Raw genomic sequence first — 12,771 nt, forward strand, 5'->3', positions numbered from 1 at the left:
TCTTTTCCTGGCTTAGGCACAGCGGCGTGGCGCACACGGAAGTGAACACAAAGTGCGTGTGTGTCCCCTTCAGCGCCGTTGCCGATATTATCACGGCTGCTTCCATCGCTCGCTTGCCCTCTCTCTATGTGCCACGCGGCGCTCGGTCAGCAGCTCCTCCACAGCTGACGCGGATTATGGGCGCACCTGGAGACTAGTGTGGGTCGTCTCCACCGCAACCGCTGCTGGTGTCAATACCCCGGTTGCACCTGGCACTCTCTCTTCCTCCCCGGTACCTCTCCTCCCTTTAGGTGTTGTTTCTGTGCTCTCCCACCCTTTGTGCTTGGAATGACCGCTTTTGCGGGGCCCTTCTTTGCTTCCCTTCCCCTCTCCTCCCTCCCTCCCGGACACACGCCCGCACTTCACAACGGCCGCATCCAGCGCAGGTGCTGTGGGCATAAGCCCACACACAACTGCCATAGATGAGAGGCAGTGAAGGCGCTATAGAGGGCGGCTTGCTCGTGTGGGCAGTACGGAGGGCGTGCTTCGATCATGTACGTACTTGAACATAATGGGCACTGTTGCTGTCGCTCCCTTGCCCATCTTCCGTATTTTTCTTGCTGCTGTCTCTAGTTCACGCCGCCCTCATGACGTGGGCACAAACACCTCCGCGCGTGGCATCTCCGGGTCCGGTGTGTCCAGCTCGGTCTGGGTGGACGCCGAGCAGCCCCCTCTCCCCGCCCCCATCCCGGCCGAATGCCGAGCCACTTCTGGCGGTGCGCGTGCCAAGCGCCTACGACGTGGGCGAGTGAGAGCGAGTCGTCGCTGCGGATGTCGGCGGGCGGGTCCTGGACGGCGTGGCGCCGGGGCGAGCGGCGGCAGTGAACGCGTTTGTGGTTCTCATTGGATAGGCAAAAAGTGTCCGCGCGACTCGAGCGTATGCCACACCCGGCCCTCGCACCGCCTGCTGGTGTGGGGCGCCTGAGAGCCACCCTACGGTGCGCGGGGTGGGTGGGCGGCGCTTGAGGGCACGGGCCCTCCTCGGGCGACCGGGTCGGCGCACTGCTGCAACGCGTGTCTACCGGTGCTTCGCACCACGCGGATGCGGCCTGCGACAGGGTCGGGGGTGGAGCGGCGTTGGACCTCACGTTGTGCGGCAGAGAAGTGGACGCGGTCATAACAACAACAAAACGAGGCTGCTCTCTCTCTTTCTCTGCGTATGTTCCTCTCCGTGCAGTGCACAAAGGTCAACAGAGCGCATGCGCACAGAAGAAGCGCAATCGTGCTACAGTCCTTCACACTGCACCGCGATTGTGTGCCAGTCCTCATGTGTCGCCTCCGGTGGCGTGCATGTAGAGGGGGACCGGGTTGACGCAACGAAGCATCTTTGAAGCTGAATGCACGTGCTCGTTCGTTGTTTGATGTGCTGCTATATTGGTCATCTTATTACCACTGATCTTCTTTCACGCACCCTCTCCCCGCGCAGCTGCACATGTCAGCCATGCATGGCGAACGAAGCCCCGTCTTCGAGGAACTGGAGGAGATCTTCCAGAAGCGCATCCTCGTGCTGGACGGTGGCATGGGCACTATGCTGCAGCGCTACAAGCTCGAGGAAAAGGACTTCCGCGGCGAGGAGTTCAAGAATGCCACGAAGGATCTCAAGGGCAACAACGACCTGCTCTGTCTCACGCAGCCGGCGAAGGTGCAGGATGTGCACTACAAGTATGCCATCGCCGGCGCCGACGTCATGGAGACGAACACGTTCAACTCGCAGGCGGTGAGTCAGTCCGACTACGAGACACAGCACCTTGTTCGTCGCATCAACCTCGCCGCTGCGAAAATCTGCCGCGACGCGGCGGAGCAAGCAAGCCGCGAGACGGGGCGGCGCATCTTCGTCGCCGGTGTTTTGGGCCCGCTGAACCGAACGGCTTCCATCTCGCCCTCCGTCGAGCGCCCCGACTACCGCAACATCACATATGACGAAATTGTAGCCGCTTACACGGAGCAGGCGACGGCCCTGCTGGACGGAGGCGTAGATGTGCTGCTGATCGAGACCATCTTCGACTCCCTCAACGCCAAGGCGGCCCTCTTCGCAGTGAACACACTCTTCGAGGACAAGGGCTACACACGCGTTCCGATCATGGTGAGCGGCACCATTACAGACCTGTCCGGTCGCACTCTCAGCGGCCAGACAGTGGACGCCTTCTACTCGTCGATGCGGCACGGCAACATTATCTCGATCGGTCTCAACTGTGCCCTGGGCTGTCGCGAAATGCGCCCGTACGTCGAACGCCTTGCAGAGATCAGCGAGGCCTACGTGACGTGCCACCCCAACGCGGGGCTGCCGAACGCGATGGGTGAATACGACGAGCTGCCGGAGGACATGGCCCGTGACATCCGCGACTTTGCAGTGAACGGGTGGGTCAACCTCGTCGGCGGCTGCTGTGGTACAACCCCAGATCACATCCGTGCCATTGCCACAGCCGTGAAGGGCATCCCGCCGCGTCTGAGGGGGCAGCCGAGTGAGACAATGGTCATCAGCGGGCTCGAGGCGCTGTACTTCACCCACCACATCGGCTTCTGCAACATCGGAGAGCGATGCAACATCAGCGGCTCGCTAAAGTTTAAGCGCCTCGTCAAGGAGGGGAAGTGGGAGGAGTGCCTGGCGGTGGCCCGCCAGCAGGTCGAGGAGGGGGCCATGGTGTTGGACGTGAACATGGACGATGGCCTCATCGACGGCGTAACCGCCATGACGCGCTTCCTGAACATGATTGCCTCTGACCCGGAGGTAGCGCGAGTGCCGGTGATGATCGACTCGTCCAAGTTCCATGTCATCGAGGCGGGTTTGAAGTGCACCCAGGGAACACCGATCGTCAACTCGATCTCGCTGAAGGTTGGTGAGGAGGAGTTCCTGCGCCAGGCTCGCCTAATCCGGCGCTACGGTGCCGCCGTGGTGGTGATGGCCTTTGATGAAAATGGTCAGGCGGCAGACTATGCCAGCAAGACCCGCATCTGTAAGCGTGCGTACGACATGCTGGTGGCGGACGGCTTCCCACCGGAGAACATCGTCTTCGACCCGAACGTGCTGACGATCTGCACCGGCATGGAGGAACACAACAACTACGCCATAGACTTCATGAATGCGGCGGCGTGGATCAAGGCAAATCTGCCCCGCGCCAAGGTGAGCGGCGGAATTTCGAACCTCAGCTTTTCCTTCCGCGGTTTCGAGGCCATTCGCATGGCGATGCACTCCGCCTTCTTGAAGAAAATGATCGCTGATGGAAGTCTCGACATGGCGATCGTGAACGCGGGTGCTCTGCCGGTGTACACCGACATCGAGCCCGATCTGCTGCAGCTGGTCGAGGATGCCATCTACAACCGCACCCCCCACTCCTCGGAGCGCATTCTTGAGTACGCAGAGCGACTCAAGGCGGAGAAAGCGTCCGGCGGTGGCGCCGAGGAGGCGAAGGTGTCTAAGGTGGACGAATGGCGCAACGCCTCAGTGGAGGAGCGTCTCTCGCACGCCTTGATCAAGGGCATCGTCGAGTTCATCGAGGATGACGTTGAGGAGGCTCGAACTTGTGGCAAGTACGAGCGGCCGCTGCACATCATCGAGGGTCCACTGATGGATGGCATGGGGAAGGTTGGCGAGCTATTCGGTAGTGGCAAGATGTTCCTGCCCCAGGTCATCAAGTCGGCACGTGTCATGAAGAAGGCGGTGGCGGTGCTGGTGCCGTACATGGAGGCTGAGAAGGCGGCTCTTATGGCGGATACGAACGGCGCGTCGACCTCGCGAGCGAAGCGGGTGCTCATGGCGACCGTAAAGGGCGACGTGCACGATATCGGCAAGAACATCGTTGGCGTCGTCCTGGGTTGCAACAGCTACGAGGTGATCGATCTCGGTGTGATGGTCTCGTGTGAAAAGATCTTGGCGGCTGCGAAGGAGCACGACGTACACGTCATCGGGCTCTCCGGCCTCATCACGCCCTCACTGGACGAGATGGTGCACGTGGCGAAGGAGATGAAGAGGATGGGCTTCGGTATCCCGCTGATGGTGGGTGGGGCGACAACGTCGAAGCAGCACACGGCGGTTAAGATTCAGCCGCACTACAACAAGACGGTGCACGTGCTGGACGCCAGCAAGGCCGTGGTCACGGTATCTAACATGCTCGGGAGCAGCGAGGAGGAGTTCTGGGAGGAGGTGCGCGAGACCTACCAAGAGATCGCGGAGGACTACCTGGCGAACCTGAAGGACCGTGTCTACAAGCCCCTCGCCTTCTGCCGTGAGAACGCGCTGAAGATCGACTTCGTCGCCAACCCGCCGGCGCCGCGGCCGAGGAAGCTCGGCACCATCACCATCAGCGACTACTCGCTCGAGATGATCGCCACCCGTATCGACTGGAACCCGTTTTTCTCCGTCTGGCAGGTGCGCGGCACGTACCCCAACCGTGGCTTTCCGAAGCTCTTCAACTGCCCCACCGTCGGCGCGGAGGCGAAGCGGCTATTCGACGACGCGCAGGAGATGCTGAAGGACATCATTGCCACCCGTAGCTTCCGCGCCAAGGCTGTTGTCACGCTGATGCCCGTGAACAGTGTCGGCGACGATATCGAGGTGTACAAGGATGACACACGTAACGAGAAGATCGCCACCTTCTTTGGGCTGCGCCAGCAATCGGAGAAAGAGCGAGGCGAGCCGTACCTGTGCATCTCCGACTTCATTGCCCCGAAAGGGGTGGCGCCAGACTACCTCGGCAGTCTCGCTGTCGGCATCTTTGGAGCGGACAAGATGAGCGAGCAGTACGAGAAAGACAACGACAGCTACCGCTCTATCATGATCAAGGCTCTGGCAGACCGCTTCGCCGAGGCCTTCACGGAGGAGATGCACCGCATCATTCGCACAGACTTGTGGGGCTACGCGGAGAAGGAGACAGCCGAGACGGTCGACCTGATCCGGATGCAGTACCAAGGTATTCGACCTGCCCCTGGGTACCCCTCGCAGCCGGACCACACGGAGATGGACACAATGTGGCGCATCGGCGAGGTGGAGGAGCGCACGGGGGTAAGGCTGTCTGAGTCGTACGCAATGATGCCGGCGGCATCTGTCAGCGCACTCGTCTTCGCGCATGCGCAGTCCAAGTACTTTGCAGTGGGCAAGATCCAGAAGGACCAAGTAAAGGACTACGCCGAGCGCAAGGGCTGGAATCTAGACCGGGCTGAGAGCCAGCTCAGCTCGTCCTTGGCCTACAACTGAGCCGCGTGATCTTCGATAGAGTGTGATGACTGTGTGGTGCTGTTGCCGTGGGCGCGCCTGCGTGCCCCTCTGGAGGCGCCACCCCTTCGCGTTCTTCGTCACTATTTACTGATTCCTTCCCTCGACGTTCTCCCCTCTCCCATGTCCGCCTCGCCTTTTCCATACCCGTCGCCTCAAACGCGCCGGCTGCTTCGCCTGTGCGTGCGTGCGCGCGCGCATGTTCGCCTCTCCGCTGCATGCTTCGCACTGAAGAATAAAAGTTAAAGCACTGAATGCACTACACATGGAGTGGAGAGGAGAGTAGTGGCAGCGTCGAGGCATGCGCTTCCGTGCACGTGCAGACATCACCATCACCGCTGTTTTGTTTCTTGGCGTGTAGCTGCGCCTCTCTCTCCGTACGGATGTGTCTGTGCTTCCTCCTTTGCGTGTATGTGTTGCTCTGGCGACGGCTGCAGTAGGCGAGACGCACGCAACCCGCTGGTGCAGCGCTCTGTGCGTGTGCGTGTGTGCATGTTCTTGTTGCCGCCTCCTCTTCTCTTTGTTTCACCCACCTTTATAGAATCCCTTTGCAGCCACCTCCGCGTGCTTACCATCCACGCTCCTGCCCTCCCCTCTCTGCCCTTCGCCTCTTCTCCGTCTCCAAGCCGGAGGGAGGAAGGGCCACAGGGGCGTGGTAGCTGTGCGCAGCACGTGGAGAGGTGGTAGAGGCTAGTGAGAGATGGCTGTGGGGGGAGGGAGGGGATGAGCTGCCTGGGCGCGTCGCCTTTCTAAATGAAACGAATACGATCAACCTTACTCGGGATGCATCCTGTTTCCAACTCGGCTGCGCTGCACCAACACACTCGTACATGCAGGGGCAGCCCCTTTTGGGGTATGATACTGACTTGCACGTTGGGAATATCTGAAGCTGTTTGTGGCGGTGTCTGTGTACGTGCGTGCGGTTCCGTTTCTTTCGCTTGGATCTCCCCTCTCTCTTTCTGGCGTAGTTGGGTGCTTTCCTGCTTCTACGCGCATGCCGTCGTGGTGGGCTGGCGAAACCCCCGCTGACCCGTACTTGGCCCATCTCATCTTCGTGTTTTCGCTCTTCCTTGCACTTATTGCTCCCATTTTTGGCATCTGTGTGGGTCTGTATCTGTTAAGGTCCTGCTGCGCGTTGGTTAGGGGGGTAACACCCTCCAACGCCACAGCAATGTATGGCAGCACGAGGACAAGAAGATGGGAGACAACTCTCCCTCCTCTCCTCGCACGCACACGCACACGAGCGGCACTTGTCTATGTCTATCTTTTCCTTCAACGCGGAAATCAACGAAGCCGCCAACAGGTCTTCTAACGTGGCAGCGAAACAGCGAAAATAAAACGAAGAAGGCAGGCGTCGTCACCCATGTCACTGATGACGCGCCACGTACCTGCGGGCGACTGTGGAGAGGAGCACTTGGTAAAGCGGAGGAGCGTATGCCGCCGCGCACGTGGACCTGTGCGAACCCTCCACCACATCCCTCAACCTCTCGCTGAAGCCACTTGTCCCACGCAAACGCGTGGCACTCTTTGTGGCAAAGCCGAGTTATGTTCTCGGAAAGCCCCCACCCCTTCTCCCTCTGCATGCCTTTTCGCACTCCACGCCACACCTCTCTTCCGCTATCGCCCACAGCACAAGGCACGCTGCACGCGCGTGTTCAGGCGCACACAACTGTTTCTTCATATCACCCGCCGCTCTGCTCCGGGTGCCGGCACGCCGCTGCCCCCCTCTCGTCCGTCTTCTGCTCCTCTGGCGTGCGCTTTGCTCCTCTTCTCTCGTCAGTGCCCACCGCCGTCACGGGCACGGCCACGCGCATGCACGCACTCTTTTCAGCATGGCCAACTCTTCATCCCTTCTATTCTGGTGCGCATACCACCTCGTCGTGTCACCGCCACGTGCGTGAGCTCCCGATTCTCTGGCTTGTCGCCGACCACCTCCTCGTCGTGCCTCTCCTCGCTATCGAACCGGGGGCCACCGGTGCTGATTTTGGCCGCATGCAGCTCTACAAGCGCCCCTCCTTCTCCTCCAACATCTCTTGCTCATCTCTCTTCTGCTTTCCTCTTACCCCCTCCCCTCATCCACTCCCCACCCTCTGCGAGCGCGTGTGTATTGGGGAACTGGCATCGGCTGCCACCCTCACCAGTCATCACTTCGTCTCGTTCCTTCATTAGGCGACACACAGGTACGCCTACGTTCGCCTATACAAACCCCTCCCCACAGAGTGCACCAGCAGCTGGAGGGCGAACGCCGTGCACAACGTGTGTGCTTCCGTCATCGTCGCCGCCGCCACTGCCGCTTCCTCTTCCAGGCCTTTGTTATTCTCCCTTCCCATTCGGGTGTGCTCCCTGTGACAGCTGCTCGCGTGTGTCGGTATATATCGTCCTCTTCGGTAGTATGCTGCGCAGATCGGTACGATGTCTGTCGCTGCGCACGAGCAGGCGCGAAGACCTCGTCTTCAGAAGCATGCACGGCTTCACGCTGCTCAAGATCCGGCGCATCGATGACCTGCACCTCGTGGCGTACGAAATGGAGCACGTCCGCACCGGCGCTCTCTACTACCACATCGACGTGGAGGACAATAACAATACCTTTTGCATCGGCTTCCGAACACCGGCGGAGAACAACAAGGGCACCTCCCACGTGCTGGAGCACACAACACTATGCGGCAGCAAGAAGTATCCGGTGCGGGATCCGTTCTTCATGATGCTCAAGCGCTCCCTTAGCTCTTTTATGAACGCCATGACCGGGTCCGACTACACGCTGTACCCCTTCTCGACTACCAATCGCAAGGACTTCCAAAACCTTCTCGACGTCTACCTCGACGCCGTCCTCCACCCATTGCTGCGAGAGGAGGACTTCAAGCAGGAGGGTCACCGAGTGGAACTCGAGGACAAGTCGGGGGACAGCGAAGACGCCGCTGCGCAGCCGGCGAAGCGCACTCGCCGGCTTATCAACAACGGCGTCGTTTTCAACGAGATGCGCGGCGTTGTGTCGGATCCCAGCAACCACTTTGTGCACTCGCTGATGCGCGCCATGCTGCCGCACACACACTACACCTACATATCCGGCGGCTACCCGCCCGACATTCTGGGTCTCAGCTACGACGAGCTCCTGTCCTTCCAGAGGCGCCACTACCACCCAAGCAACAGCATCACCTTCACATACGGCAACCTGCACCCTGAGTCTCACATGGAAGCGTTAGACTCGTACTTCGCGGACTTCGAGCGCGCGGCGCCGGTCATAGTGCCGACACTGGCGGACGAGCACCGTTTCACGGAGCCCCAGCTCGTGCACCTGGAGGGGCCGCTGGACGCCATGGGCAACCCGCGGCGGCAGAAGCGAGTTGCCGTTTCCTACGCGGTACCAAAGGAAAATAATAAGTTGGAGGATGTCGTGGCTCTCAGCGTGCTGGACAGCCTTCTCTCTAGCGGTCCCAGCTCCCCCATGTTCAAGAACCTGATCGAGTCACAGATTGGCAGCAAGTACGCCCCGATGCAAGGGTACGCCTTCTATCTGTCCTCCCCGATCATCACCTATGGTGTGGCTGGCATGGATGAGGACCGGGCAGACGCAGAGGCTGACGTGCTGCAGGCTGTGGAGTCTGCGCTCCGCACGGTGCAGAGGGACGGCTTCGACGAGCGACGCGTGCGCTCCGTTATCTTCCAGGAGGAGCTGCAGCACCGTCACCGATCTGCCGACTACGGGCTCAACACGTGCACAGGCCTGTGTGCGATGGGTCTGTGCCGGGCGCAGAACAACCCGCTGGACTTCATCAACTGGCTGCCACACCTCCGGCGGCTGGCGGACGACAATGCGGCCTCGCTGCTGCCGCGCATTGAGACGCACCTGCTGAGCAACCCCCACCGCGCCGTCGTGTCCGTGTCAGCCAAGAAGGAGTATCTGAACAGGCTGCAGGACCAACTGAAGGAAGCGGATGAGGCGGTGAACGCGTCGGCGACGGAGGCCGACAAAGACCGGGTGGAGAAGGAGACGAAGGAGGGGCTCCAACGCCTCCGCGCGCCGCAGCCGCACGACGTGCTGCCCACACTGCGCATCGAGGACATCCCCACCGAGTCGCTTGCGGAGCCCGTGCCGTGTCGCAGCTCTCTCTCGAGCGCCAACGGCCAGGTGTACACAATCACGCACCAAACGAATGGCCTCGTGTACGTGCATGGGCTCATCCCCTTCAACACTTCTCTTACCAGCGCCATGGAGCACGGGGAGCTGGGGCAGGTGCCGCAGAGCGTGATGCTGCTCGAGTCGCTGATCGGTCGCACCGGTGCCGGAAAGCTCTCCTACAAAGATCACTCCATTGCAGTGAAGCTGGCGTGCAGCGGGTTCGGCTTTGAGCCGCTGCTTAACGAGTCGTACTCGCACAAGAGCACCACCATCACCGGCACTAGCTACAGCTTCTACACCACCAAGGAAAAGCTGGAGGAGGCGCTGGACTTATTGAGCGTGACACTGCTGGAGCCGCGCTTCAGCGCCGACGACGCCGATGTCTACTCCCGTGCGCTGTCGAATCTCAAGATGGCATGCTCGTCGGTGATCCAGTCTCTGCAGGCAGAGGGCAACCGCTACGCCGTCATCCGCGCCGTGGGGGAGCTCACCCGGCGCGGCGAGCTGCGCGAACACTGGTGGGGGTTGTCCCAGTCCGCGCATGCGTCGGAGATGCTCGAGAAGCTTCAGGGAAGCCCGGAAGTGAGCCGGGAGACCGTGAGCGCGCTGCTGGCCAACTACGCTGTCTTTGCGCAGGAGATGGCGGCTGATATGTCGCGCAGTCTCGTTTGGGCGACGTGCGAGGATGCACACCGCGAGGAGGTTGAGCGGATGCTAAAGGAGTTCCTCGACGCGTTCCCGCGGACGGACTCTGCCGCGCGCACGCACCTGTTCCTGCCACCACGCTCCACGGAGAAGGGGGTCCAGCAGATCATCAAGAAGCTGCCTATCGACACGTCCTTTGTGGGCCTGGCCATGCCGAACAAGTTGAAGTGGGAGAGTCCCGACCAGGCACGGGTGCGGGTGGGCTGCACCCTGCTCTGCAACGAGTACTTGCACCGCCGTGTGCGAGAGGAGGGTGGCGCGTACGGCTCCAACTGCACCGCCACGCTCCACGGCGAGGTGGGCGGCGTCTCGATGTCAAGCTACCGCGACCCCAGCCCGGAGCTCACCGCCAAAGCCTTCCTCGAGGCTGGCGATTGGCTCAGCGACCGGAAGAACGTCACGGCGGAGCGCGTAAGCGAGGCGAAGCTGCGCCTCTTCTCCTCCATCGACTCCCCGTATGCGGCGGACTCGTACGGTGAGGCATACTTCTATAATGATCTGCGGCAGGACACGAAGCAGGCCTTGCGCGATGCCCTGCTTTCCGTGACAGCAGAGGACGTTGTGAATGTGGCCCACTACTTCACGCCTCAATCCACCACCATCATCAGCATTCTCCGACCCGCCGGCGAGTCGAGCGATCCGGCCGCGGTGTCACCCGAGGTCTCGTAGAGCTGCCTGATCGTGTGCGTGTGTGTGTGTGTGTGTGCTCTAAAGCAGAGGTGCCGAGCTGCGCCTCTCTCCCGTTCGAGCGAAGCGTGTGTGCAACCCCTAATCCGATGTTCTTTGTCGTGTGAAGCCTTCAAGCAGAGAGGGTGTCGTGAGTGCGTTCGTGCGAACGAATTTAGTTAGGAGAGCGTTGTAGCCGCCTGCGCGCGTGCCTCTGCGCGTACATGCATGCATGTGTCTTCTCGGGTGAGTCTGCGCCTGGGCCTTTTCCCCTTTCTCATGCGGCGGGCTGTTGACCCAAGGAAAGGAGAGCCACTGCCGCTGCCGACACTGTGCGTCCGTGACGTCGGTGCGTGAGAGGGTGGGGCAGTCTTCAGCGCACTTCGCCAACCACTTTCTCCTCACCGTTGCTGACGCGGACAACAACACGCAACCCTGCGCATCTCCTCTGCACCTATAGCGCGCCCACACGCACGTTTGTGCGTATTGCGCGTTTCGGCGTGTGTACATCCGTTTTTCGTCACATTGGTCTGATGATGATCACACCACACCGCGGCCCACCCACCTCCCGCCCAACGTACCTTTAGCAGCCCTCCCGCAGCCCCCTCTCTCCCCGCCTCCGTGTCTGCGTGTGGGGGTTGCCCGCGTCTCTCTGGACCCGCGCCGGATGCCGGCACACATACTGCGTGGCTAGAGGGCGAGTGCTTTCCGATACTCTGTCGCCAAGGGATGCCTGTACGTATTTGCACCCCCATCACACACACACACACACACACATCCCTCCTCTTCTTCTTCCTACGAGCCGAGCACTACACATGTGCACACACGCACACATTCATGCAGGTCGAGCTCAACGACGGGCCGCCCTCCTCCCCATTCGCCACAGCCCATCTTGTTGTCAATGTTCAACTGTGCGTGTCTGTCTGCGTGTCGAGATGTGACACGGACCCCTTCCTGCGTGCCAAAGGACAAAGGAAATAGGCACCGGTGGCGGCAGCGACAAGAAACGAACTGCCTTCGCCATCACTGGGCCAGCTGAGAAGACACAGCTGCTGTGGCCGAGGTGGCGCAGTTCTCACAGGGCAGCCAGCATGGATCGCAGTGCAACAACAGCCGCCCGCAAAACCAGCAGCAGCAGTAGCAGCGCCCGCAAGCGTAGCGCCGACGACTATTCGGCGAATAGGAGAGACAAGGCGCCGGAGCATATCACTCTCACGGGCTTCATGAGATGCGCCCCAGCAATGACTCTGGTGACGCGGCTGTCCGCTTCTTTTCGGTCGCCGACGAGTCGGTGGACGTTGTGGCGAAGGCAGCAATCAATTCTTTTGGCGGCTGCGTCGTCCGTAGCCGCCACTCGCGCCTGAGCATGCGCCCACTCGTCCCGGGTCAGGCCCTGCCGTAGAGAGACAGCAACGGCGACGACGCTGGCAACACCCCGCTGGTGGTGAAGACGGGGCGGGATGTGAAGGAAGAGGGGTACAGCTACAAGCACCTCTGGCGAGTGCGGTATAGCATCCCTCCTTACATCTGGATCGACAGCAAGAGGGCGTCGCTGGTGATGCTGAACCCGTGCATATTGACCTTCAGTGACTGCATCAAGTCGCGTTTGAAGGCTGGCTCGCTGCTAGGAGTCACTGGCATCTCAAGCACGAAGGTATTCCTGGGTCACCAGCTGTGCGGCAGCATCATAGTCGGGCAAGGCGCTGTTTGGATGACCACCTGGGGCATGCTCGTGTCCTTCTTCACTGACTTCCGCTCCCTCCCGCTTATGATAGCCCACATTACCATTGATCAGTTGAGGTGTCCGCACTCCTCGCCGTCTGTGTGAGCATGACCGCCAACTTTGGCACTGACTTCGTGTTCACCTCGTTCTTTGCGCTGTCCCAAGGCGTGTGTGCCGTACCCGCTGTTGAGGTCGTGCCGCACCGGCGAGCTCTTCGAGCGGGCGTGGCAGCAGGTAGCGACTATCCGCACGAATCACCGCGCTGGTGTGTGGTCGGATCGCACCTCCCCCCTGCCAGCGTGGCAGGCCGCC

At 60.9% G+C, this 12,771-nt stretch overlaps 2 protein-coding genes across 2 annotated transcripts; both read left to right on the forward strand.

Annotated features, from left to right (window-relative positions):
• Nucleotides 1–1,471: 1,471 nt before the first annotated feature.
• On the forward strand, nucleotides 1,472–5,230 carry LINJ_07_0240 (putative cobalamin-dependent methionine synthase; the record flags this gene model as incomplete). Its single annotated transcript, XM_001463214.1, has 1 exon — nucleotides 1,472–5,230. One exon carries the CDS (start codon nucleotides 1,472–1,474, stop codon nucleotides 5,228–5,230), a length of 3,759 nt encoding a protein of 1,252 aa, XP_001463251.1.
• A 2,410-nt stretch (nucleotides 5,231–7,640) lies between these two features.
• Nucleotides 7,641–10,739, forward strand: LINJ_07_0250 (metallo-peptidase, Clan ME, Family M16C; the record flags this gene model as incomplete). The annotated part of the gene is made up of 1 exon (XM_001463213.2): nucleotides 7,641–10,739. The coding sequence occupies one exon, from the start codon at nucleotides 7,641–7,643 to the stop codon at nucleotides 10,737–10,739; it is 3,099 nt and encodes a 1,032-aa protein (XP_001463250.2).
• Nucleotides 10,740–12,771: the final 2,032 nt, after the last annotated feature.

This window comes from Leishmania infantum, chromosome 7 (assembly GCF_000002875.2).
Source record: "Leishmania infantum JPCM5 genome chromosome 7".
Lineage (NCBI taxonomy): Eukaryota > Euglenozoa > Kinetoplastea > Trypanosomatida > Trypanosomatidae > Leishmania > Leishmania infantum.